Source organism: Mirounga angustirostris, unplaced genomic scaffold (genome assembly GCF_029215605.1).
Source record: "Mirounga angustirostris isolate CCGP_5_RB_7025 unplaced genomic scaffold, mMirAng1.0.hap1 SCAF_1, whole genome shotgun sequence".
Lineage (NCBI taxonomy): Eukaryota > Metazoa > Chordata > Mammalia > Carnivora > Phocidae > Mirounga > Mirounga angustirostris.
The window spans coordinates 210,614,098-210,639,765 of NW_026991709.1; the positions used below are offsets into that span (position 1 = coordinate 210,614,098).

The 25,668-nt window shown below is 60.2% G+C and overlaps 2 protein-coding genes and 1 long non-coding RNA gene across 16 annotated transcripts in view; 1 reads left to right on the forward strand and 2 right to left on the reverse strand.

Annotated features, from left to right (window-relative positions):
- MYO1F (myosin IF) overlaps positions 1-8,163 on the reverse strand; it is a 33,154-nt gene extending 24,991 nt beyond the window's left edge. Inside the window, exon 1 of the mRNA XM_045863163.3 lies at positions 8,046-8,163. Within this exon, the coding sequence (XP_045719119.1) occupies positions 8,046-8,048 (3 nt within the window). The 5' untranslated portion in view covers positions 8,049-8,163. The remainder of the gene's footprint in view (positions 1-8,045) is intronic.
- Positions 1-25,668, forward strand: part of LOC135361746 (uncharacterized) — a 26,131-nt gene continuing 463 nt past the window's right edge. The window contains exon 1 of the long non-coding RNA XR_010405559.1: positions 1-777. This is a non-coding gene — a long non-coding RNA (uncharacterized LOC135361746). The remainder of the gene's footprint in view (positions 778-25,668) is intronic.
- ADAMTS10 (ADAM metallopeptidase with thrombospondin type 1 motif 10) overlaps positions 9,609-25,668 on the reverse strand; it is an 18,921-nt gene continuing 2,861 nt past the window's right edge. The window contains exons 3-26 of one of the 14 annotated variants that reach the window (XM_045863157.3): positions 24,694-24,880; positions 24,159-24,505; positions 23,644-23,800; positions 22,550-22,767; positions 21,307-21,390; positions 21,073-21,218; positions 20,612-20,655; positions 20,359-20,464; positions 20,129-20,275; positions 19,786-19,927; positions 17,003-17,110; positions 16,459-16,604; positions 16,296-16,359; positions 15,169-15,271; positions 14,755-14,888; positions 14,530-14,653; positions 13,519-13,599; positions 13,270-13,433; positions 13,049-13,175; positions 12,826-12,955; positions 12,247-12,451; positions 11,791-11,967; positions 11,558-11,717; positions 9,609-10,384 (exon numbers count right to left, since the gene is read on the reverse strand). In XM_045863157.3, coding sequence (XP_045719113.1) covers positions 10,275-10,384; positions 11,558-11,717; positions 11,791-11,967; positions 12,247-12,451; positions 12,826-12,955; positions 13,049-13,175; positions 13,270-13,433; positions 13,519-13,599; positions 14,530-14,653; positions 14,755-14,888; positions 15,169-15,271; positions 16,296-16,359; positions 16,459-16,604; positions 17,003-17,110; positions 19,786-19,927; positions 20,129-20,275; positions 20,359-20,464; positions 20,612-20,655; positions 21,073-21,218; positions 21,307-21,390; positions 22,550-22,767; positions 23,644-23,800; positions 24,159-24,505; positions 24,694-24,781 — 3,312 coding nt within the window. In that variant the 5' untranslated portion in view covers positions 24,782-24,880 and the 3' untranslated portion in view covers positions 9,609-10,274. The other 13 variants (XR_010405530.1, XM_045863158.3, XM_064572076.1 and 10 more) reach the window with 13 other exon arrangements.

Consider the following 25,668-nt stretch of genomic DNA (forward strand, 5'->3'; position numbering starts at 1 on the left):
CCCTGCCAGGGGTGGGGGTGGGGTGGGGGGGAGGGCGCGGCGGGGGTGGTCCTGATGTCTCAGCGCCCCCACCTGGCTCACCTCCATCACCTCCTTCTGATTCCGCCTCACCTCAGCCACCGGCCAGCCTCCTTCCCCAATTCGGGGACACCCGGAGAGGTGGGCGAGGTGGAGTCCGAGCTCCCTGTCCCAGAGGAGGGGGCTCTGTCCTCCCATCCCTCCACCTAGTGTCCCACTATCATGGATGCCAGGCCCCGGGGGGGGGGGTAGAGTGTGCTTGGGGCTCCGGCGGCTGTGGGAGGGGAAAAGGGCACCGGGGGAGGCTTGTTTGTGGGGGTTGACTCACCCTCCTTCTCACTTCTCTGTGGCATTTGACCTGCTGCCCACCCTTCCACCTCTAGATGGCCTCCTTCCTCCTCCTCTCCTCCTCCCTCATGGTCACGCATCCTAGCCTGTCCCGGCTGTGACCTCTGTCCTCTGTGCCCCACTGGCTGGCCGTGACCCTGCTCCTCGGCCCCCACAGCTTTCCCTTCTCATTTCCCCCCTCAGTTTTTTTTTTTTTTTTTTTAAATCAGGTGAGACTTTCCTTAGGCCCCTGGGAGGAGACTCAGACACAGGCTCTCCCCCAACAGACCCCTCCTCCAGGAAGCCTGCCTGGAATGTTTTCTCTTTTCAGCCCGACTGAGCTCATCCAGCGCCTCGGACACTTAAACATACTGGCTGTCTCAGGTGCGCTCTGTTCACTATACCCCTGCCATGGAGGAGTCTGGCAAACAGGTGAGTGATGGCGGCCCGGAGCTTCCCTGGCAGGCGTGCTCATGCCTACATGAGATGGCCCCCCTCCAGGAAGCCCCTCATTCTCAGACCAGGAGCTCTTGGAGGGCAGGGACTGGGACTGAGTCCTCTCTCAGCTCTAGAAGGGATGACCTGACGGATGAACAGGGAACAGTGGCAAAGAAAGAAACCCAGCTTCAGAGGAACACCCCAAGAGCAAAGGATGCTGGGAATCAGAGGCAAGTCCTCAAAGCTGAGCAGTGTTTGCCACACAGATTCTGGGGAAGAGAGATGGTGCGTGGGGTGGAGAGGATGCAGGCGGGCGTGGAGGACAGAGGTGGAGGAGGGGCCAGTCTCTCTTGGGGACTCTGGGGAATTCCTGAGCAGGGGAGGTACAAGGTCACATTCTGGACATGCTGACAGCCAGAGCAGGGTTCATTGAGGAATGCCCACAGACATTAAATGAGGCCAGTTTTTGGTGGGGGGTAGATCTGGGTTCCAATCCAGGTGGGGTGATCCAACACCACTCTGAGCCTCAGTGGCCTCATCTGTACAATGGGAGAAGCAGCCTCACTTTCCAGGGCTAACGGGAGGGAGTAAACTGCTCTGGGGTACAAAATCCAAAATGGGGTGAGGGGCTGGCACTTCTCTCCAGCCCAAGGAATGGTGAGGACGGGCCCCTGGCGAGGGGCACTGGACGGAATTAACATTCACCAAGCGCCTATGACATGCTTGATGCAGGGGGGCCGGCGGTGAAGCCAATATTATGAGCAGTCCTCACGGCAGCTCAGGGGAGTCTAGGTGCAGAAACTGAGGCTCGAGAAGTATTTGACACTTGACTACGGACCCAGCTCAGTTGTCTCCAAGGGTGTGGGACTGGAGTCTGGATCCATCTGACAGCAAAGGCCAGGCTCTTGCGTCTACACCCACAAGTGGCTGGGGCCCACGGGGTGTTTGGGCTGGGCCTCGAAAGTCAAGAAGGGCTTTGGTCAAGAGCTGGGAGGAAAGGTGTGCCAGGCAGTGTGCGGGTGCAGAAGCAGGAGCCGAGAGCAGAGGAGGGAGCCTATGTGGGGGCTTGGGGCTCGAACCCCTTCAAACTGCTTCCAGCCTGAGCTGTCAGACTGAGTTTTTCATATGGCAAACCTGGTCTCCTCGCTCCGGGGCTGAGAACCCATCTGTGGCTTCCCATCACGCTCCCAGCCATCCCACAAAAGATTCTGGGGCGCTTACTCTGTGCTGGTAACTTCGGCCCCCAGGGAAACACTCTTTTAGGCCCTGACCTGGGCGCCTCCGAGCTTTGCTGATGCTCAGGCCTCTGCTCAGAACACCCTGTCTGGCCTTCACACTTGGCTCAGGTGACATATCCTGTAAGAAGCCCTCCCCAACCCCAGGCCAGGTGGAGGTTCCCTCTGGACCCCCACAGCCTCCGGGGCCCCTCACCGCAGCCCTGGCCACATGCTGGACACCCTGTACGTTGGCTGCATCTTGTGGTGTGCAAGCTCCCGAGGGCGGGGGCTCGGGCAATGCCCGGCTGCACGTGGCGTCAGGGCTTATTTGAATGAGCGAGTCGAAGAGTGCAATAGCCTGTGAATGAATGGAAGGGAGGTCAACCAGGGCCAGGTCCCGAAGGGCCTTGAATGCGGAGCAAAGGAACTCAGCCTTGATTGTCCGCAGCTTGGAGAATTCTCGGCAGGGCTCCTGGGGACGCTGTAAGAATTGTGAGAGCATTTTCATCGTCCCGGGAATGGGGACGACTGGTTGGCATTTGGGCTGCAGGTGCCAAATTGGCCCACAAATTATTGCCTTGACCGCAGCCCCCACTCCACCCTACCAGCTGCTCATGTAAGTGACAAAACTGTTTATAATCACTGGAATCTAGGATCAAATGCTATTTTATGTGTACACAGAAAAGCTAGGTATGTTTTGCATGGCTGCCACCCACTCCATCTTCCAGACTACCTGTATCAAGGGAGATTTGAGTGTTGCTCAGATTGCACTAAGACCTGTTCGGCATTTTGGAAGCTCAAGCTGCTCATCGTGTTAACGTGGCTGACGCGTCACTTGGCATCAGCTCATTTAGATGCTCCTGTGTCCCCACGTGAGCACCTGGGGGCTCCAGTGGGCATTCGTGGGCCACTGGCCTGAGCATCTTCATCTTTATGTGCATATTTTCTTCCAAGTGACTTTCTCCTCTCAATTACAGGAGATCACATTGTTTTTGAAAGGATGGGAGTCGGTGTGTTTCACTGTCTGTGAATTTCAATGCAGGGTTTCAAGGGGGCCTGCCAAGGGGTCTGTTATAAGAAGGGGGTGCTGGGCGTGATGCACCAAGGACCCCGGGGTGCAGTGGGAAGGGCGGTGGGGAGGACAAAGCTGTGGGAGCGGCATTGTGCAGGGGTTGGAGAGGATGCCTACGACAGAGGCTGAGCAGGGCGTCAGCTGGGAGGTTGGAGGCATCCGGGACCGGTGAGACCTGGAGAGGACAAGGGCCAGCTGGGAGAAGCAGGGAGCCATCGACCAGACCCCCGAGCTACTGAAGAGTGTCCAGCTCACCGGAGGCTCAGAGGGGCCCCCGTGGAGAGCACTGGCCACCTCATTCAGAAGCCAGATGGGGAGGTCAGGAGGTGTAGACAGGGAGTGAGGATGGCTTTCAGACAGTCTGGCTGAGAAGGGGAAGAGGGGAAGATGGTGTGGGAAGAGGAGGGGTCAGGGAGCAGGTTTCCTGTTTTCAAGATGGGGAGACCAGAGCATGTTGGTGAGAAGGGAGGATGAAATCTGGGAGCAAAGTGGTATCCTCTGTGGGCTGCTGTCATCCAGGGGCTGCAGGCGGGGGTCTGCTCTTTCTCTGAGCCAAGGTCGGTGGGGAAGTGGGTGGGTGGGGCGCTGATGGGGGGGACAGGAAGTGGATCCTCTCTCTGAAGACCTGAGGGGTGGGGCTTCGGGTGGTAACTATGGTAACCAACAGCCATCATCAGGATAGTTAACAGCCCACTGGCACTTTCTGTGTGCTACACCGCGGTCTGGGCTTCTTCCGCGAATGACCTCATTTATCATGCTGACGTCAGTACTGTGACCAGGTCCACTTTGTGGAAGAGAAAACTACAGCACAGAGAGGTTCCTTGTCCTCTCCAAGGTCACACAGCAGGAAGGGAGGATGGCCGCCCTTAGCCCCGTCTGCAGGTCAGAGGTGGCTGGGGTTGGTGCTTCAGATCAGATGAAGATGGGGCGGAGACAAGATTGGTCCTGTCCAGAGGTTCCTCTGGGGGGTCAGTCTGGTCTCTACCCTCCTGGGGCCCTCAGGCTGGGCCGAGGTTCAAGGCCACTTCCTTTCTCTGATGCTGGCTGTGTCTGGCTGGTTCTCTTGACACCAAGGACTTGGTTCCTCTTCCTGTCCCTTCCTTCTTCCCCCAGCCAGCTGAGTGGCCCTCTGCCTCTTGCAGCCCCTGCCATTCTGTCTCTCTGTGGCCTGCCCCTGGGGAACCTGGAGCCTCCAGATCCACTCCCAGCCCCCTGTGAGGACAAAAACCATGGGTTGTTGGTGGTAGAGGGAGAGAGGGTGTTGCTCAAGTGAGTGCAGTGTGTGGAAGGACAGTCAAGAATTTTGGCATGGGACCAGTTGGGTGTGAGGCCTGGCTTGATATTGACTGACTATGTGACCCCGGGGAGGCTGCTTCACTTCTCCAAGCCTCGGTTTTCCCATCTGTAGAATGGATTCCATAATAAACCTCCTCCACTGGTTCTCTCACTGAGAGGAGTCAGTGAGCCCATGCAGAGAGGAGGTGCACTGGATGCCTCAGGGAATGGCAGCTGGTGACCCCAAGAGCATTTAGTGGAGGTGATCAGTGTTTGACAGAAGACATAGGAGCTGGTGGATAGATGCTTGTTGAGGGAGTGAAGGAATGAATGAGGTACCGTTGGGACGAGACTGCCGCCTCCTGCCCTGTGTCATGAGTACCCATCTCCCTGTGGCTCCCAAGTCTCCTAGATCAAGTTGAAACTGAATTTCTGAGTCCCTTCCTTGGGGGTGGGGGTGCAACGAAGATGTTGTGGTCACAGTTGACCACAAGCCAAGTATGACTCAACCTGATGGGGCTCTTGTGAAAGAGAGTCAGGGCTGGGGTGGGAGGTGGGAGGTAACTTCTAACTTTGGCTCTTCGGAGAGACTCCCCCCCCAGTCTAAGACAGAGGCCATGTGGAGTGGGGCTTCTGGTTTCTCTGGAGTGGAGATTCCAGGTCAAAATGAGGCTGGAGGGTTGGGCAGCTTGGGGCATGTCAGTACCCCCAAGTCCCCACGGCCCCTCATCTTGTAGGGAGGAGCAGGACGTTGCAGGTCAAGGTGGCTGTTAAAAGCATGACCTTAGGAGTCACTGAGTTGACATCCTCTGCCACTTTTGGGTTGTCCAGCAGCTCACCTAACCTCCCTGGAAGGGAAGGTTATTTCCTCATCTGGAAACAGTGATGGCTATTTCCTTATCGGGAAAATGGGAACACTGAGGGCTGTAGGCCTCTTGGGGGCGGCTAGCCGTGCAGGTTCAATGAGGTCAGGCTTGGGAAGCGGAAACACTAGCTGTCCTCACCATGCCCAGCGGCAGCAGCCTGAAGCTGGCCGGTCCCACAGGCTCAGGGTGCAAGGCCAGGAGGAGACGCTGGACGTGGGAGCTTTTGCAATTTGCCCTAACTGCTCTGGCCTCCCAGCTCCTGGGTGCTGATGAGAAGAGCCCCAGATGGAGAGACTAACGAAACAGCCACTTCCTTCCTCGTTGGGGTCCTGCGAGCTGTGGTCGCAAGCAGGGAAGAGATGTGAAGCTGCCATGGCAGCCGCTGCTGGGACCAGCCCCCAGCTCCTGTCCCCCACCCCCCACCCCGGCGTGTCACTGCAGCCTTGGTCCTGTCCTCCCCCGACTCAGTGGGGTTCTGGGGCCACACCCTGCATCCCTGCACTGTGCAAACAGCATCCTCGCCTCCAAAGGCTCTTGAGGTCCCCCCTCCCTTGGGGGGGGAAGGCTCTCAGGTTCCTTTTGGCCTAACTGGAGGGGACAGGTGGCGACCCTTGTCCTTCTAGAGTCCTCCACCCCAACTCTCTCTTGGCCAGCAGCCTTCTCTGTGCATCCCCACGGCTGCTGCCTGTGGACCAAGCAGCCACATCACTGGTCTCCCTGCTTTGTGTCTGTACTTTACAATCATCCTTACCCTCACCCCACCACCACCACCACCACCAACTGGGGACAGTCAGTTGTTGCCTTCACCCACCTTGCCATCAAAGTCAAACAAAAACTGCTGAACCTCAGTACCAGCACCAGCAGTCAACATCAAACAGGAAAACAATGACGAATCGCACCACCAATTTCCCTAGCATCACCCACCGCCATGACACCCACGCTCACAATACCAGCCATCAATAACCACACATGGCCAGCTACCATGGAAACAGCCATCCCGAAACCAACATGACCAACCAACAGCAAAAGGATGCTATACCATCCCCACCCAACTCCGAAGGACAGGGACCACCGACTGCCATTGTTCCATGGGTCAACCCTGACAACGACCCACCACCAACTGCAAACATTCCACACTAGCTGGCACCAAAAGCGACCATCACCACCACCAGCACACCCACGAGAACTACAGTCACCGCCAACTTGCAACAACAGACAGCAATGAGCACCATCACCGCCAATGGTACCAACAACCCAAGAACCATCGTTCAACAGCGACTGAGAAGGAGTCACCTCCACCCACCACCATCACTAACTCCAGCAATGAACGAGCATCACCCACAGTGATGGTTACTATATAGAGTGCATAGGAGGTGCTCTGTAAAGCTTTATGGACATTGTTTCATTGAATCTTTCAACACTCTTCCTGGCACTTGTCATCATCCCTCCAGGAAGCAATCAGCACCCCTCGATAGAAGTATTAGCCTCGTGGATGGGGTCTGCTCTTTTTCTTTTCCCTCCGTGGTCCTCTTGGGGGAGCTTCTCCCCTCTCACAGCCCGTCGGCGTAGCAAACCATTGACTAAGCATTTCATATGGCTTCCTTGGGAGGGGTTGCTTTTCTTTCAAGTAGCAAATCATTTCCTGTGTTCTTTTGATCAAAGTCTGTCCATCTGATCTCCTGAGCCCTCCTGGCTTGGCTCCTTCTTTGAAGAATTTCCATCCCAAGCCCAGAGCTCTAGCTGATGGTTTGGTTTGTGAGTTACCCAGAGGGGTCCTTGGCCAGTGATGCCCAATGTATCCTCGGCTTTCTGAAGTCAGGAGAGGTTCTCTCTCAGACTAACACAATCCGGGCCGCTTGGTCTACCACCCAGCCTCCTCCACCTTGGTCAGCTGCCGGCTGCAGCTGCCAGGAAGACTGCAGTTGTCACCACTGGCTCTGTGACTGTCCCTGCCACATGCTGTCATTGACAGACTGACAAAAAATGAAAGCTGAAGTGGCTTGAAGGAGCGGTGGGGGCAAATTTTCTAGCAGCCCGGGCTCTCTCTTCACGTGTGCCATGATGCTGCTGGGTCTAGACCTGTGTGAGTGACAGTCTCCTGAACCCTGTCACCTAATCATCACCAGATCTCAACCTCACCCGGGTGGTGACACCTCTGGCCGCAGAGTATCCCCTGCCATACATGCTCGGAAGGGTACCAGTGGTGGTATGGCCAGGCCGGGTCTCCCCGTCTTCTGTTTCTGGGATTGCTACGACCAGACCACCCCTACACAGGCAGGATGTCACCACACCATCGCTGCCCCCCATTGCCCATTCGACTCAGCTTCTGCTCCCAGCTGTGGACTCAGAGCGGTGGAACCCATAGACTTTCTGAAGTTCTGAGAGTTTCCCCGACCACCTTCTACATCTCAGCTGACTTCCAAATATGACATATGTGGGAACCGAGGCCCAGAGAGGGGAAGTGACTTGCCCAAGGCCACACGGGAAGATGAGTGACCCAGCTGGGCTGGAAACTGGTTCCCGAAGCCCCGAGAAAGGGGTCTGTCCTTGTCCCTGCAGATACCGTGTGATTCCACGGGGTCATCTTCTGTCCTTCAGTTACTGGTCCATCCTTGGTCCCCCATCACCATTCTGGCATCCTGGCACCACCAGATGTGAGCTTGGTCCCTGGTGAAGGATGCTGGGGGCACCTGAGCTACAGTGAGGGACCCCCAAAGGGTCTGCTGTGCCCATCCCCACAGCCCCACCTTCTGACTGGTGGCATCCAGGGCACCTCCACCCGGCTGGTGCCCCCCACCCCTGCACTTCAGGGCCCGCCCTTGAAGGACTTACCATGGTCGGAGGTTGTATCGGGCCTCTGGGGAGCACCTGGATAGGTCGTGGCAGGGGTAGAGGCTCAGGGTGTTCTGGGGGGTGGCTCGGGCATGGCCTTGCTCCTGCTCCTGCACCAGACTCCCAGCCCTAGTTCCTCTTAGAACAGCCCCCCTCCCACTTCCTTTAGCGGGAGGGGCCACTGCTACAGGGGAGGGAAGCTGGGCTAAGGGCGGGGAGAGAGCTCCCGCTGCAGCCCTGGGGCTGAGGATGCTGGCCGTCTGGGGCTCTGAGCCTGAAGGGAGAGGTCGAGGATCGATGGCAGCGGCTGCCAGGCTCCGGAAAGGCCCTTTCTCCAACTCCGCGGACAGAGGCTGCAGCAAATAGCACGCAGGTCAGCTGGCTGCAGGACTGACTGCTCGTTCAGAGCAACCTCGGGAAGCACTTGGGCTGCTCAGGTCTCTTCAAAACCACTTCAGATGTGCGACTGTTCCGGCGTCCCTAAGCAAACTCCCTCTTCCAGAGCCGCCTCTGCGGGTCTTTTCCCCAGAAAGGCCAGTGGGGAGCCATGCGGGTCGGGGTCGGGGTCGGGGGGGGGGTGGGGGGGAAGGACGACACACATCATGAGTGGAAGTTATCAGGAACCAGGGGGCAGCTGTTAGATCCCAGACTTGGGGTGTCAGCTCTGGATTTAATACCCCCCGGCCCTGCTACTTCCGGGGCCCCCCACTTTCTGATAAAACGGGGGTGCAGGCCCTCGCCGCAGTGCCCGGCACACATAGGATTCATCAAGTGTTGGCCCATGTCCCGATCTTGGGAGAGCAGCGGGCCACGTCCCGGTCTCCTCTTGACATTTAGGAAGTGGCATTTCGGACAGGTTGTCACCTCCCGTGCCACACAGCGGGGAGGAGGCGTACGCCGACCCTGGGAGCCTGGCAGGGAGGCGAGGACCCGGGCATCCCTGCGCTCCGGGCGGTACACAGCGTCGCGCCGGGACGTTGGCAAGGCGCGGCGCCCCCTAGTGGGCCACATCGGGGGAGGAGCGCGTCTCTCCCGGAATCTCCCGCACGAGGTTGCTCGAGGGCTTGGCGCCTGCCCACCGCCCCAATGCCTCCAGGCCCCGGCGAATGAGCAGGCAGGGACACCTTCTCCTTGTTGGAGGCTTCCGCGGGGGCTTCTGCACGGAGGGGACGCTGAGGCTGCAGGGTGAGCTGGCGTTAACCAGGTGAAAAGGGGAGGGGAGGGTACACCTGGCAGAGGAAGCAGCTCCAGCAAAGGCCCCCCGAGATGGGAAGATGGCGGGAGGCTGAGGAACTTCCGCGAGGCCCGGGAGCCCCGTGCGGCTGGAGCCTGCCGAGGGCCTGGGGATGGGGTGGCCGGGGACGGCGGGTGTCAGACCGGCTAGCTTTGAGTCCCTCCTTGAGAAGCTGTAAAATCACTGGGCTGTCGTCTGTGCTGGTGACAGGCCCCTTTGGACTGATGGGGACCCCCTGCGGGAGGGGGGCACGGCCGCTTCCATTCGGTGGTGGGGACTGCGTGTGACTCAGACACACTGAAACGCACACAAACCAACACTCGGAAATCTACACAAGACAGAACTTTATTGATGGAGGGCTTCCTGGCGAGGGGTGTGTGGGCCCCAGGGCAGGGCCTGTAGCACCATGATGGGGGCGCCTGGATGTCGGGGTCCCCCTGGGGCAGGCAGGGCAGAGGTTGGGGCGGATCTTGCCAACTCTGCCTCAGCCCGTAGCTAGTCTGGTCAGGGGGAGGGTGTCAGGGGGGTGGTGCTAATCCCCCTCCCCATAGCGGACATAGACCCTCCCCCTCCCCCCCTCCCCCCCAGCTCAGAGTGGAGGGATAGGGCAGTGCTGGGGGCAGGACGCAGGCAGACCCCCTCCCCACCCCCACTCTTCACAGTACATATTCCGGTCAAAGGGGGGGCAGTATTGGGGGCTCCCTAGGAGTGGGTGAAAAGGGCGCTAGGGCGAACAGTTGTTCCCTCCTCAAACCCACCCTGGAGGGGGTCTCACTATGAACTGGGAGAGGAGATGAGGAGGGGGCCCTGGGGTGGCCAGCCCCTCTCCATCCCCCAGCCAGGGGCCCTGCAGGGGTTCCCAATAAATAACTTCCGGCTTCGTCTCACCCTTTACTCCCAGCTCCCGCCCCCTCGGGCTCCTTCAGGCTGGCCAGCTGCGGGCCGGGTCCCTTCCAGCCAGCGCCCAGCTGTATAGCTCCGGGGCCGCGCGCCCCCTAGCGGCCCTGGCAGGTTTTGCAGCACATCTGGCGGAAGTAGGCTCTGCTGCAGAACTGAAATTTGAGCACCAGGGGGCAGTAGGCGACCTTGTTCACATCCTTGCATTCTGGAGTGGGGCGGGAGAACGGGGTGGGGGGGGGGAGGGAGTGATCAGATCTCAGAGCCCCTTCCCTCAGGGGCGCGTCTGCAGCCTGCACTGAGCTTCCTAGCTTTTCTGTCTCAGTTTCCTCGCTTCTCAAAGGGAGCTTATAACTAACTCAAAGGGGGGGGGGACTTGTAAATCGGTCATTAGGCTGTTGGAGGACTTTGAGAGAGAGACAGTGCTGGGTCTGGGACTCAGACCCAGCATTAAATCACGAGAAAAGTATTCCCTTTCAGTTATCCTTTTGATCCATTTGGGGCTGTAATCCTTGCTCGTTATCCTTTGTAATAGACGGAGGACCCTGAGCTCCAGAGAAGTCGCTCCTTTTTAGGGTATTTGAGTATTTTGTGTTCACGGTAATCGACCATCTGTTTGCGACAATGATGCGGGCTCCCACTTGGCCAGTGATGTAGGACAGGGCCTGGTGCCTAATAAAGGGTTTCACGTGGATTGTTTTATTCCATCTCCCTCATGCGGCACCCCCCTCAAGTGAGTGTATTATTTATCCCCCTTGACAGATTAGAAGGCACAGAGGAGGGAGCCCAATCCGGGCAGTTTGGTTCCAGTGCCCGGAGTAAGCGATCTATTGCCCTGTATGGAAAATAAATTTACTTAGGTAGGAAAAAAAAAAAAAAAAGGACATATTTAAAGCAGCAGTTCTCAAAGGAATACGATTTTGTTCCCCAGGAGACATTTGGCCGGATCTGGAGACATTTCTGCTTGTCACCACTGGGGGCGGACACAAGTCAGGAACGCTACTGAATATCCTACAGGGCATAGGGCAGCCCCACTCCCCCAAGAATTATCTGGCTCAAAACATCAATAGTGCCCAAGGTTGAGAAACTCTGAATTAAAGAAAAAAAATTCGGCAGTTGATGGTACAGGTGGAGATGAACAGGATGAGGGTCATGGAGGTGGCTGCGGGAAAGACCTGAGTTTGGGTGCCCAGAAGGATCAGGTGCCTAAAGAGCTTGGCATGCAGTAGCACTTAATACATGTCTGCAGGGAGAGGGTGAAGAGCCTGGAGGGGACAGAGAAAGGCACTGCGGTGGTTGGAGGTGCTCCAGGCCAATGGTCAGGACTCCCACGCTCTGGACAAGGCCCTCTGGGTGCCCCTTGGCCTCCCGTCCCGCATACCTTCGGGGCCGTCCCCAGGGGGCGCGCTGTCGCACTTGGCTTCGCACTGCTGCGTGGCCGGGGGCCGCAGAGCCTCTGCGCACTCGCGCGACGGCTGGCCCGTGTGGCTGGAGCAGCGCACCGCGCGCTGTTGCTGCCCGATCCCGCACTGTGCGGAGCACTGCGGGGAGTCGCTGCTGAGCCTCGGCTGGGCCGCCGCGGCCCCCGCCCCCGCCCCCAGGGCGCCGGCCTACCTCGCCCCACTCGCCGGTCACCCAGCGAGCCGGGGGACAGCGGCGCAAGTTGCAACGCATGGTGGCTGGCGGCTTGGCTGCGGGCGGGCATTGCGCAGGGGGCAGCGTGGCGCGGTGGTCAGAGCTCTTGCACAGGACGACGCGGTGGCGGAGGCCTGGCCCGCAGCTGGGGGTGCACTGCAGTCGGAGAAGGGGTTTCATGCTCTTGGGCGTTCCAGTCCCCTCACGCACGGGGGTGGGGGGGAGGATGGTGGTCCAGAGGGAGGCGAGGAGGGGTCAGCTAACCTTGGACCGGTCGCGCGCGCCCCCGCGCGCGGGGGCGGGGGCACTAGGTCTAGCAGGAGGGGCTTGTGATTGCGGAGAGGTGCCTCGGTGGGCACCCACTATGGGCATCCCGGTCCCTACCCGCCGCTGCACAGAGAGCGGGTTGTGCGGGGGCGGGAAGGGGCGGCTGACCTCGGACCAGTCCAGGGCGGCCCACTCGGGCGGGCAAGCGGGGCCTTGGCAGGCCTCCAGAACTGGCGGGCGCGGCTGCGGGCACGCGCTGTCGTCCAGCGCCTTCTCCTCGGCGGCTGACACTCGGCGCTGGCACACGACCGAGCGGCTGCGCACCCCCGCGTCACAGCTGCGGCTGCAGCGCGACCAGTTCCCTACGACCCAGCTGTGGGGAGGGGGCGGGCCTGAGAGAGTATGCAGGGAGGGCACCCCGAGTCCGGGGTGCTGGCATAGCCTCCTCCTCCTCCCCAGTAGCCAGCATCTTTACGGAACCGGGCACAGGCATGCCTGCCGCTTCTGCAGGGAGCACCCCCAGTGCGCACGTGGAGTGTCATCACCCTGCACCTGCACTGGGGGTGGGGAGGTGCATCACACCGCTGGAGACGGGATTTCCCCCGACTAGGCTAAGGAGCGTCATGGTTCTGACTCCCCCTCCAGGAGAGCCCTGACCCCACCCTGGGGAGCACTGTCACCCTAATCCTGGGAGCACTGCCACTCCTGCTCTGTCTCCCTAACCCTGCAACCCCCGCGGGCACTCACTCTGGCGGGCAGGGCTCCGTGTTGCAGGCTCGCTGCCTCTTGGGCAGTTTGCTGTGGGCGCTGCAATGGTGGGGGGCCACGGCCGAGCTGTCCAGCTGATTGCGGCACTCCACGGCCTGCACCTGGCTGCCTGGGGGTGGCCAAGAGACCCGCTCAGCCCTGCTGGGACCAGCAGGTGAGCCCAGGGGACGGGTGCCCGTCCCTGACCCCACCCCGACCTCACCGCCGGCACACTGGGCTGAGCACTTGGTCCAGGGCACATAGTGCCAGGAGTAGGGGGGCAGTGCATCTCGGGCAATGGGCGCATTGAAGCGGTAGCGGAGGGCTGCCAGCTCTGTCCGGGCCAGTACCTGAGGTGGGGGAGGGGGCCATCAAGTGGAAGCCAAGCTCCGGTCCCCACAAGGATGCTAATATCTTCCGGCACCTTGCTCCCACTATCGTTACCATGACGATGAGAGATGCATTTATGGGTCCCAGGGCTTCTAGGCTCTGCGTCTGATCTGGCCCCTGTCGCAGCTGAAAGGTGGTCCCAGCCAGGGGCAGGCGGTGGGGCTGGGGGTTCCCGGGCAGCCCCTCCAGCAGCAGGGACTCCTGGTCTCCCTTCAGGGCTGGGGGTACAGCATCGGGGTCAGAACCCCAGCCATGCTGACCCCCTGCTGACCCCCAGTCCTCATCCCTCCACCTCCAGCTCACCCAGGTGACTGAGGGAGAGGTTCAGGTCCTGGATGAAGATGTGGACGGAGCCTTTGGGGATCCAGACGACTTCCTCATACCCTGGACGGTGGAGCTCAGATGTCGCCCACTTGACCCTTCCCCCACACCTTCCTACCTCCCCCATTCCTGGCCCTTGATGATAACAGCTAACCATTACTGCACTAAGTGCTTCCTGGGACATCGCACTGCGTCCCCAGCTCTGGCTCTGTGATGCAGATGTGTCATCACGCCCATTTTACAGACGACAAGACTGAAGCTCAGAGAAGCTAAGCAACTCGCCCAGGTTTGACAGCTAGGAAGTGGCTGGGCTGGGGTTTGAACCCAAACTTTTTCTGCCTCTCTGACCACCACAATGGTCTGATCCACTCCCTATCCCCCAGCGTAGAGGGACGGGGGTGCTGTGGAGGCCCCAACCCACAAGGTGACATGTGGGGTTGACATTAGCAGGGTGGCATTAGCACAGTTAGGTTTGCAGTGGGCTCCACCACTTCGACCTGGGTCCCCTCCCATCCCCTGAGCCCCACACTGGGGCCTCACTGTGTGTGTTTGCTCCCAGGAGCCCCCCTCACCCCCTCCCTGGGGTCTCTCTCCTTCAGCCCAAGGTTGGAAAGCATGCTCAAGTTCACCACAGCCTGCAGATATCCCTCCCCTAGTTACCCTTTTCCTCCAGCACAGAGCCCCTCAAGCCCCTGGCTCAGACCACGGAGAGCGGTCAACCCCTCTCTGCCTCCAGCCCAGCACCAGGCTCCCAGGATGGGGGAGGGGAAAGGTTTAGGTCACTGCCCTCTTGGCCTGTTAATTGCCAAGGTTTAGGCACCAGAGCCCAAGCTAGTCCCTGACCCTGATCTGGGGCATTGCTGTGCCCCTGGGACTTTCTGGGGTCCCCACTGGGCCCCTGGGTCTGAGTAGCTGATGTTGGCTACTGTGATGGGGCCAGTCCTGCCCCCAGTCACCAAGTGGGCAGAGGGAGAGGGAATGGGGATCTCTCACCGGCTGCAGGCGAGGCTGGGCTGAAGACCCCCTCAATGGTTTCACAGGCACTGCCGTCACCACCGCAAACCCGGCACTTGTCCTCCCTCAGGTCGGAGCCCAGGACCCGGTCACAGCCCACGTGCTGGGGAAGTAGGGGGGGTGGGGGGGCGGAGTGTCAGTGAGCCCCCCCTTCCCTGCCTTCACTCCCCCATCCCCTGCCCTCTCTCTGGGAGCCCCCTCCACCTTGCACTCGCCGCTGACGCAAATGTCCACCGTGTCGGGGCGGCAGGGCGTCCCATCCACCACGGCCGCCGCTCTCTCCGTGTAGAAATTGAAGCCTTCGGCCAGGCATGTGAGTGAGCAGGCCTTCACGCCCCCTGGGGGGCACAGCCCCGTCAGACCGAGGGCCAGGCCACCTGGGACTCCCTGCTCGCTCCCCGGGGGAGGTGAGGCAAAGAGGGACAGACTCCAGACCCAACAAGGTTGGGCAGGTTGGGCAGAGGGCGTCTGGGTTCCCAGCGTCCAGTCAAGGAACTGTTGAGCCACATCCTGGGCTCTTCGGCCCCTTGGGTGAGGGGGCGCTCAGGGCAGACCCCACGATGCTGTATCCAGCTGCTGCCCTCCACTGCCCCATGGCCTCCTGGGTCCCTCACTCACCTCCTCGGTATGTCTTCCACGTGTAGAATTTTCCACGGAAGGGAACGCTGTCAAATTCGGAGCACTGCATTTCCCTGAAGTCCTGGGAGCCCGGGGGACAGTCCTGGGGGCAAGAGAGGGGAGCGGGATGGAGGCCAGTTGTGGGGGATGGAATTAGGGCACAGCCCCGAGGATGGAGGACGGATGCTCCGAGTAGGGATGGCTTGGAGGGGTGAAGCTGAAGGCAGAGAGGCCAGGGAGGAGGCTGTGGAGGGCCAGGTGAGACTGGTTGGTGGCCCGGGCTAGGTCCAGGCAGTGGGGCTGGAGGGACAAATACATCTGAGATGGAGCAGATGACTCATTAGAGTTTGGGGCAAGCTGGGGATGATGGCTGGGTTTCTGGTTTCAGACCACGAGGCCTTTCTTGAGAGCAGGCCTAGAAAGGAGCCAAGGACACTCATTATGGGGGGGGGGGGGGATGGGTGGCGCACGCGTGTGGACTCCCTGGAGACACGAGCCCCTCCAGGTGGGGCTCGGAAGACCACTCACCCCCCACTCCAAAGCTCTCCCTGCCCTCTGAGCACCCCCTGCTGCAGTAAGCCTTGTGCTTATTAGGTGTGCACACAGAAGACTCGCTCCCAGTCAGAAACCACAACCAGCCATGGGGAACCCCAGCATTTAAATACGGGACAGCAGTGGAGAAGAGGAGACAGAAGGTGTAGCAGGAGGAGCATGAGCACTGGGCCCGGTGATGGCAGCAAGGGGGGCGGGGGTGGGGTGGGGAGTTCTGGACAGAGGCCGTGCTTCCTAGTCGGAAGGCAGTGCGGTAGTGGACCCAAACGTGACCCCTGGGTTTGGTGACAGCGAGCTCAGCGACGGCTTTGGGGCAGGGCTGTGGGGGGGAAGTTTGGGGAAACTGGGCTTTGAAGGGAGGGGGTGGGGCGCGCTATAGCTGGAGGAGGTTGTGGAGGTCAAGCAAGTTCAAGGTGGGAGAGTCATCTGAGAATTGGAAGGAGCCAGCCGCTTGCAGGGGAGCCAGGTCCTGTCGGCGCCAGGGCCCAGGGGCCGGTGTCGGGAGGGCAGGGCAGGGCAGGGGTGAAGTGTAAGAGGGGCCGAGGATCCCGGCCTGGGGTCCTGGGGGAACTCACGTCGGTGTTGCAGGAGCGGTGCCGCCGTCTCTCACCAAGGCAGTACCTGCCCCCGATTGTTGGCCTGGAAGGGGTGGGGGTGGGGGGACAGAAGAGATGTGGGGCCGGGGGGAGACAGAGGGGGGCCGCCCCGCTCTCTTTACAAAGGGGTCTGAGGGCTGACCTGGGGCTGTCGCAGTGACGGCTGGAGGAGGACACGCCGCCGCCGCACGTCCGGCTGCAGTCGCCCCACGGGGTCCACGGGCCCCAGGCCCCGTCCACGCCCTCCGGCCGCGACCCGAAAGGGACGCACACGCGCTTGTAGCACCACTACCGGAGGTCGGGGGGGGGCGGGGAGAGGGAGGGGGTGAGTCCGGCTCCGTAGACTCCGGGATCTCGGCGCCCCTTCCTGCCCCGCCCCTCCTCCCAGCCCGAGGTCTCAGCACCCATGGGATGGGACGGAAGGGGCGAGGGTGGAGGTGGGGTCTGGGCACTCGGACCCTGGCAATACAGGGGCGTGGCCTAAGCCTACGGTCGCCGCCTGGAGGTGAAACTCGCGCGGGGACCAGCGCGGCTGGAGTGGGGGCGGGGGGGTGGCCTCAGGCCATGGGCGGGACCTGCGGGCAGTAGGCGTGGCCAGAGCCGCGGGAGAACCCCAGCGGCGGCGCGGTGGGCGTGGCTCAAGGGCAGGGGGCGGGGCCCGGCTGGCGGCCTTGGCCGGCGCTCACCCCCTTGTCGATGGTGTGCGTCTGGCACAGCGTGCCCTCGGCGGCTGGAATGCTGTTGGTGATGCACCGGTTGCTCTTGCTCAGACACCACAGCTCGCTGCAGACCTCCTGCGGGCCAAGGCGTCCGCTCAGGCTCGCCCCCCGCCCTCCTCCCTCCGGCAGCCCGCCCGCCGGGCGGCGACCCGCTCACTGCCGCTTCGCAGTGGGGCCCCGGCGCTCCTCTGCTGGGTCTCCAGGAGCCTTCTTGAATCCTCCTGTGGGGCATGGCCTGAGACCTCCCCTCTGCCTTATGGGCTGCACTTATCCAACGTCCGTGTGTGCCGTAAGCTCCCTTAGGCATTACTACCCCCATTTCACGGTCAGAAAACCAAGGCTCAGACAGAAAAAGTCACTTGCGAGGGGCCACGCAGCTTTGAGGGGCGGCCCGGGTTCTAACCCGGGCCTTTAATGGACCGCTCTGTGATCTCATCACTCTGGTACCTTCTGAGTCTCCAGACCTGCTGAGGAATGGAGACGATTCTGCATTCCTTGTTGGGATGGGTGCAGGGGCCCCTGGGAGAACAGGAATTCTGAAAACTCGGGCCTGGAAGATGGCTCAGGTCAAAGGCCTCATCTCTAATTTTTTCCAGCTGGTGGTCCTCCTTGTTGCCACCCCCCCCCCTCCGCCCCCCAAACTGAGGAAGCTCCTGGAGCTTTTACTCTATGGAAGGCTGGGCAGGAACAAGGTCAGGCTGGATCTGGGTGGGACATTTCTTCTACTTCTCCCACTGAAAAATCTGCCCACCTTCCTGTCCAAATCCTTCTTGGGCTGGACCAGTCCCAGAAAGTCACTCTTGACCCTTTAGGTGAATGTCCCTGGACCAACCCCACTGGGTTCAGGTGTGGCCAAATCTCTGACCCTCTAGCCTACATCCTGCCCCACCTCCCAGGGTCTCCGCCCCCCGCCCCCCCCCCCCTCAGTGGAGAGCCTTCATTCTCCTTTTTATAACCATGTGCCATTTCCTCTTTGAACCTAATCCTTTCAAGTTTTGACGATCTGGGCTTGGGCCAATCAATGGCTGTAGGAAGGGCCAGCCTCTGAAAGACGTGCACACACATGAGAAGTTCGGGAAGTTTTTCTCAAGTCCTCTCCCTCAACCGTCCTCCAGAGTCCCTGCCTTCTGCTCCTTCAGAGGACATGTCTCAGCTAAAAACTCCAGCCTGCTTTTCTGGCTTCTCTTGGCTTGTGTCCTCCCGGCCATTTGTAAAAATATCACGGGCCCCCTCATCCCACTTCGGACCCCTCTTAAAGAGAACCGGCTATTCCAGTGCTGCTTTTCCTCCTCTCCACAAGGAGGCGCTGTGGTGCATATGAACGGGCTCTGGGCCGCTCTGGGAGACTTCAGCTCCGCTGGGGAATTGCGACAGGGACCCCTCGCTCTATTTTCTCATCTGGGAGATGGGCCTTGCCTACATAAAAGTCTGAGAGGCATGCGAAAGAGATTGCATAAACTCCCTGTTATTGTGTAACAGTGACCACAGCTATCTCTGGACTAGGCACTAGGCCCAGCTCTTGACACACGTTAGCCAAGTTATATGTAGTCAATAATTTCCCCCTTTGCCAGGGGCGCCGGGAAGATGTTCCTTGGAGAAATAAAAGAAAGAATCAATTCAACATACAGCCAGCACTGGTCCATGCTCCATATTCTGACACTTTCTCCCCTCCCCCACCTCATTATAAAATTTGGAGTCCCAGAGAGACCTGGATTTGAGTCCCAGCTCTGACATGTTCTTGAACTGTGACCTTGGGCAAGGCACCCTCCCTATGCCTCGGTCCGTTTATCTGTAATGTGGGAGTAGCAGGATGGTCAAGAGTTTAAATGAGATGATATGTATCACATGCTTAGCACATAGTGGGTGCTCAGTAAATGTCAGCCATTGTCATCGTTGTTAGGATACCTGGGATACAGCAGATGCTCAATGGTGGCTTCCAGATTCTTTGGAAATTCGTTAAGGGTGCTGCAGTTAGTTACCAGCCAAGTTGGGGGAGGGTGGGCAAGAGTAAATAGAAATGATTCCAGGGTTTGTCTCCTTGTCTTGCCCTGGGATGAAGTGAGGGCATTTCAACAGTTGCCTTTTCCTGTGTTGCGTGAACATGGCCTTAGCTTGGACATGGCCGTCCAGACTCTGATCTTTGCAGTCTTGAGGAAGCCAGCAGGCCTCCAGCTTCCTGTGGGCGGCTGGGAGTGGGACCCCCAGCTTGCTTCTCTACAAAAGGACGGGGCTTTGGGAAGTCAATCTAAACCTCACAAAGAGTGAGGGGTGGTCCGGAGGCTCAGAGCTTGTCTAGCCAAGCATCAGGGCCAGGCGATCTTGGTGAACCAGTTGGTGGGGGATGTGGGGAATGAAGACAGGGTGTCCTTGGAAGGCTCTGCCCAGTTCTTTGCCAAGTGGGAAAGATGGTCCGTCCCCAGGGAACTATTTCCACCCCATTTGGAATGTTTGGTGAAAAACTGCCCAATTAGGGGGCTTGGGACTTCAGTCCTGCTGCAGCCCACAGGTGGCCTGATAGGCTGGACAGAAGGTGGTACCCAAGGTCTCCCCAGCCCGGCCCCCAAAATCAGGGGTCTGGAGGACCAGGAGAGCCCATTCTTCATCCCCGTCACTGTCTGAGTGCACGGGACATTTGTACACCCGTGCACCTCTTTCCCCCTGGCCCCTGCGGGGGCTCACCCCCTTCCCGGCTCTCCCACACCCTGCGGCCCCTCCCCTCCCAGGAAGGAAAGCAGGAAGGCTCTCTCTACCCCGTATTTACACTGACGCGATTTGACTCCATGTTGGAAGCGGCACTGTTCGTCTGCGTCGTAGGCCTGGCCAGGTGCCACCGTGGGGTACACGAAGTCCTGTCTGGGGGGCCGGTTGTTCAGGCACAGCCCCAGGCCTGAGCTGTGGCGAGAAGAAAGGAGCTGTTATGTTAGGGGGCTGCAGGCGAAGAGCTCAGGGGCCCCGGTGGGGTGCGGGTCCTAGGGCGCAGCCCTGCAGGGAACAGGACCCCTCTCAGAGGCAGCTCTGGTTTCCAGACCCTCCCCCCTCCCCGCCCAGCCAAGGTGAGTGGGCGTGTGGGCGGGCACGCGGGCACGTCCTCACTCCAGAAAGCTGGTGATGTAGTCGCGGCTGCAGGACGACCACACAAAGGGGTTGGTCTTCATGGTGATGTGGGCGGCCATGAGCTTGGCCGGGTCCTGGCCACGGGCCCCACAGCTGTTCCCCACCCCGTCGTGGTTCATGCCAAACCTGGGCAGAGCAGCCTGGTCAGCTCCACCACCAGGGCTGAGGAACCTGCCCCCCGCCCCACCCTGCGGTGTCCCCGGCCTCACGTATGTCCAATCTCATGGGCGATGGTGAAGGCAGTGGCCAGGCCAATATCCTCGTTGATGCTGCAACTTCTCTCCCGCTCGCACATGCCGCCCACGGGGGCCAGGCCTGGGGAACGGGCGCGTGGGGTGAGACTGGGCTCAGGCTGTGCTGGCCGGCCCGGCCACCCTGCCAGGTCCCCACCCTGCCAGGGCCGGGCCGGGGGCACCCATCCACTGCCTTCACGGGTGCCTGAAACCTACAGGGGTGAAGTACCTAGTGTGCCGCAGGGTTTGTTCCTATAGATGCAGATGTCATAGCTGTGGAAGGAGAGGGGGGCGGTCAGGGGCTGGGCTACCTCCCTAAGCCCTGCTGGTGACACCATGACCAGCTCCGGAGGCTCCCCTCTGCCTGGGAGGCACTACCTGCCTCTCGCCTGGAGCCCCGCGCTCTGCCCCCAGCGGACCTCGGGGATGCTGGGGTGCGCATGTGACTGACCGACTGCATCAATGAGACGGTGAGTGAACGAGTGTGTCTGTGTCCAAGCGGTGGCCCAACTGTCCCTGCCTCCCCTCGCCCCCCGCACCGCGGCTCTCAGGCTCCCAGCAGCCCCTCCCCACCCCTGGCTCCCCAGCCTCTCCCATCTCCCAGCAGAAGTGACCCCTGCCTGGACCTGGATGGTCCCTGGGACCACTCGTTCCCCCGGCCCACGTCCTGGAGGCCTCCCCGCCCCTCACCGCGTGATGAGCACCGCTGTGTCATGGTTGGCCACACCGTTCTCCGGAATGGCGTTGCCATGGCCGCTGCGGTTCACGATGGATTTCTGCCACTTACAGAAGCTGTCCAGGGACTTCCCGGCATGGTGGGTGATCTCCAGGGTGGGCTGCAGACAGACAGAGGGGCATGGGCGCCAGCCACCCCGGGGGGCACGTGCAGGGGCAGGGGCAGGTGGGGGGGGGGGGCCCTCGCACCTGGTCCTCCGTGAGCAGGATGAGGCGTGTCACCAGGATATTAACGATGTTTCCCAGACTCGAGTCCTGGAAAAGTTTGGCAACCTGACCTCCAAGAAACAAGAGAGACCGAGTCTTAAGAGGGGCCCAGAGGAGGAGACAAAAAGCGAAACAGTGGCAATAGCTCTCTTTCACCAAGTATCTCCTGTGTGCGGGGCCTCGGACTAAGCCTGCTGTGCAGATCTTCGCACGAGTAGGTCCAATTATCATTCCCGTTTTACAGAGGGGCAGACCGACACACAGAGAGGTTAGGACACACAGCGGGTAAGGTGCCACAAGTGGGCTTCGTGTCTGGGTAAGGCTGCCTACAAAGCGCGGGTTGCTTACCAGTACATTTCTTTCTGACTCACCCCCATTCAGCTTGTCGATTTGTCCTCCATCCCTACCCACCCCTGCAGCAGCCTCAAGCGTCTCTGCCCAGAGGCGGCCTGAGAGAGTGCACATTTGGTCTCATTCCGTGGCTGTCTGAAGGTATCAGTTTGGGGGCGCCTGGGTGGCTCAGTCGGTTCAGCATCTGCCTTCAGCTCAGGTCAGGATCCCGGGGTCCTGGGATCGAGCCCCGTGTCCCCGCGTTGGGCTCCCTGCTCGGCGGGGAGTCTGCTTCTCCTTCTCCCTCTGCCCCTCCCCTCTGCTTGTGTGCTCTCTCTTTCTCTCTCAAATCAATGAACAGAATCTTAAAAAATATATAAAGGTACCAATTTGAGCATCACCAGAAGAAGGTGGAAGTGTGAGGGGCAGCGAGCTCTGGAGACAGTGCTGAGGGAGAAGAAGGAAGTGCCCAGGGGAGAGGGGGGCCACAGTGTGCAGCGATCTTGGAGCCTGGGGCATCACTGTCCCACGCGGAAACCCACAGAAACCCTGGAAGGTTCCAGACAACTTTGAAAGCCCAGGGGAGGGAAGCAGGGCTAGGGCGGAACACAGCACTGCCACACAATGTTATGTCAGCACATCGGGCCACCGAGGCACAGAGGGGCAGTGACTGGTCCAAGGGCGCACGGCTAAAAAGCAGCAGAACCGAGATTTCGGCCGGGCCCCGCAGGCTGCTGAGTCCACGCTCCTGGCCGCCCAGCGAGGCTGCTTCTCCTCACTCCTTGCCAGACCCCGGCCACCCTTCTCACCCCACCCCCTCCATTCGGGTTCCCTGACCTCAGGAGGCCGGCTCCAGGTCCCGGGGCTCCGTGGCCAGGGAGGGGGAGGCACTTACAATGTTCATGATGGCCAGCACGTACTGTTCCACGTCTCGGCGCCCATGGTAGGCCACCATCATCTTGTCAGCCACCACCAGGGTCTCCACGTAGCGCTCCCGGCTGACCGAGCGCTTCAGGCCTGGCTGGCCACGCTCAGTCTCATTCCCCAGGGGCCTGGCAGGTGGCGGCTTCAGCGTGCGCAGCCACCACGGCCGCCCCTTCCACGGCTTCTCGTCTGGATGGACAATTTCTGGTCATTCTGCTGCCTACTCTTATGTCCACGACCAACCCCGTCTGACGGCGCATCTGCCTCCTAGGCCGTCACACCACTCATGCTTCGGCTACTGGGGGTCCTGGTTGTGCAACATCTGGCTCTACAACAGCCCGCTACCCAGACGACGGGCTCCACGCCGTCACACGGGTCGGTGGCACGGCCGCCCCGGGCCCCACGACAACCAGCAAGACCGTGCCACTTCCTGAAAGTTCCATTGCCCAACCGTAGGCGTGGAGCCGCCCGCCTCAGCACGGGAGCTGTGTGCTGGTGGGACTCTGTGGCCTTCCGTGCCACGTTCTCGTCAACGCGCTGCCCAGCTGTGCAGCTGGGGGACACCCCACTGCTGGAGGGTCTGACCGCCCAACCGGTCTCACTGGCCGTCCGACTGTGCAACGACCCACCCTTCCGTTCGTACAACCGACTGTGGTTGTAGGTCCGACACGGGGTCCCACTCCCAGACGGTCGGACTGCGCACCTCATGTCACGTCCGAGGGCTCCGAACTTGTCCCTGCAGCTGGACGATGGCCCTTATAAATATCTATCTCATCCAGCTTTCTTATTCCCCCGCCCCCTGCACGTCTGATCAGACCCCTGTCCTCCTGCAAGTCTGGTTGTAAATCGGACCTTCTGAACAGGGTTTGCACTGTGCAGTGGCTCGACTCTCTGCCACTCCTCGGTCACTTAGCTGTCTGATCACACTGTCATCCTGGAGACGGAGGGTTTTACACCTGAGCAACCTGTCTCACTCACTGCTGGGCCATCAGACACCGCTGCCTGCCTCGGCCTCAAGGCAAAGATGTGCAGCCCCTCTGCCCATCCCCAGGAAGACAGAGGTACCTCTCACTCCACAGGCTGTGTCCAGGTGGGGGTGACGCAGAGAGGAGCGCTTGTATACCACATGGGGGCCACTCTCCTCTGGGCCCTGGGCCCCTCTGGGCCCACCTTGCAGGGGCTCGATCAAATATTCTTCTTCATCTGCCACAATCAGGCCATGCTGGGGGTTGGGGAGTGGGTGGAGGGCTTGGATCAGATTTTGGTTCCCGGGACCCACGGGACCCTATCTCTGTCTTTACGATTTCATTCTTTCCGTCTTACTGGGTTTATGTTGCTTCTCCTTTTTTACCTTCCTGAGGTGCAATTTGGGTTCATTCATTTACAGCCTGACCGACGGCTACGCATTGTCCTCAAAGTTCTGCTTTAGCTACATCCTAAAATAACTGATCCTTGTGATTAGCTCAAAATGTTTTAAAAATATCCACCAGGATTCCTTCTCTGACCTATATTTAGAAGTATTTTTCTTAACTCCCAAACTGGTGGGCATTTCCCCCTGCTTCCCAGAACCCTCCGCTCACCAGGCCCCCACAGGTGCTGATGGCCACATGGGAGCTGTCGGCCTGGCCCTGCAGGTGGCCGGCGTAGAGGCAGTGGGGCTGGGCAGCCCTCTGCCAGGCCAGGCCCTCCCGTGTCCAGTACTCCACGGAGACGTGCCCCGCTAGAAGGCGGGGGCTGCGGGTCAGGTTCAGCAGGAAGTGGGTGCTGGGTGCAGCCACCTTGTAGTAGAGGCGAGACTCTGGGGCTGGCCCTGTGCCCCGACGCTGCCTCCGGGAAGCCGGGGGCGAGAAGGCCAGCAGGGCCCCATTTTGGTCCACTCGAGTGGGGAAGGCGATCTCATAGCTCTCCAGACTGGACAGGAACTCATCTGTGGGCGAGGGTCAGAGGCTTGGGGCGAGCCCTGGGAATGATCCGTGTCTTTGCTGCTGGGCTACAGGGCAAATGATGTTGGCCTCGCTGACCCCAGGGCCCTCCCCCAAGTGACTGCCATCCCAGCCCCACTGACCCTTCCTCGGCTCCTTGTTCTCTCCCCATGCTGCCCCTGAACACCCCTACCTTGAGACTGGAAGGCGTGTATGACTTCGAATGTGAGGCCCAGCCCCAGGGTGAGGGCCCAGTGGAGGATCTGGCAGGCGGGAGCCATAGAGACCACGTGTCCACATGTCTCTCTCCAGCCCCGGCTGCCGGCAGCCCCCACAGCACCGCCTCCCCTGTTCACAGCCTGGGCAGCATCACCGGGCTCCTGGGAGAGAGGAGTTGGGTTGGGGGGGCAGGTGCCTGGTCCTGCTGCCCAGTGTGGCCAGTGCCAAAGCCCCTCACTCCCAGCCTCAGGGATGCCCGTTGCATTTCCTCATGCAGAAGTCCCCCGTCCCCCTGTCCCCACCCCCCTCATCCTCACTATACTCTGAGGATACACAGGGATCTTGACTCTGTGGGCATCTACTACGCGTGCCAGCTACTGGCCTGAGCGTTTTCACACCATTTCACTTCATTTCCACGATAATCCCGAGGATTCGTTCCCTGCTAATGATATGCATGGTATAGATGCCGTCCCTGCCCACCAAGGGGCTGTCTCCTGGGAGTGACCGAACAAGAGGAGTTCAGATAGTGACAAGTTCTTCAGAAATAACGGGGAGGCTCAGAAGCAGGGGTGCGGAGGATGAGAAGAAACTCATCACGTGGAGACAGGAGAAGGTGCCCAGGGTGAGGAGCGGCAGGGCCAAAGGCCCAGAGGCAGGGAGGAGCTTGACCCAGGACCACAAGGGCCAGTGTGGCTGGGCAGAGTGCCTGAGAGGAGCATGCAGGAGGGCAGCAAGGGGAGGCTGGCCTGGGATACGCTTGAAGGCTGTGTTGGTCAGGGGGCATTTTCAGCCCAGATTAAACCAGAAGCCAGTGCTTGGCTCCTCCCACTAACCCCATCTGACTTAGGCCCTGCCACTGGATCCCCCGCCACGGGGTAGCATTATTCACCCCTACAGGTGGCGTCTGTCCCCGTGACCTCTCCTCCACCCTCTGTTTCCAGCCTTGCTT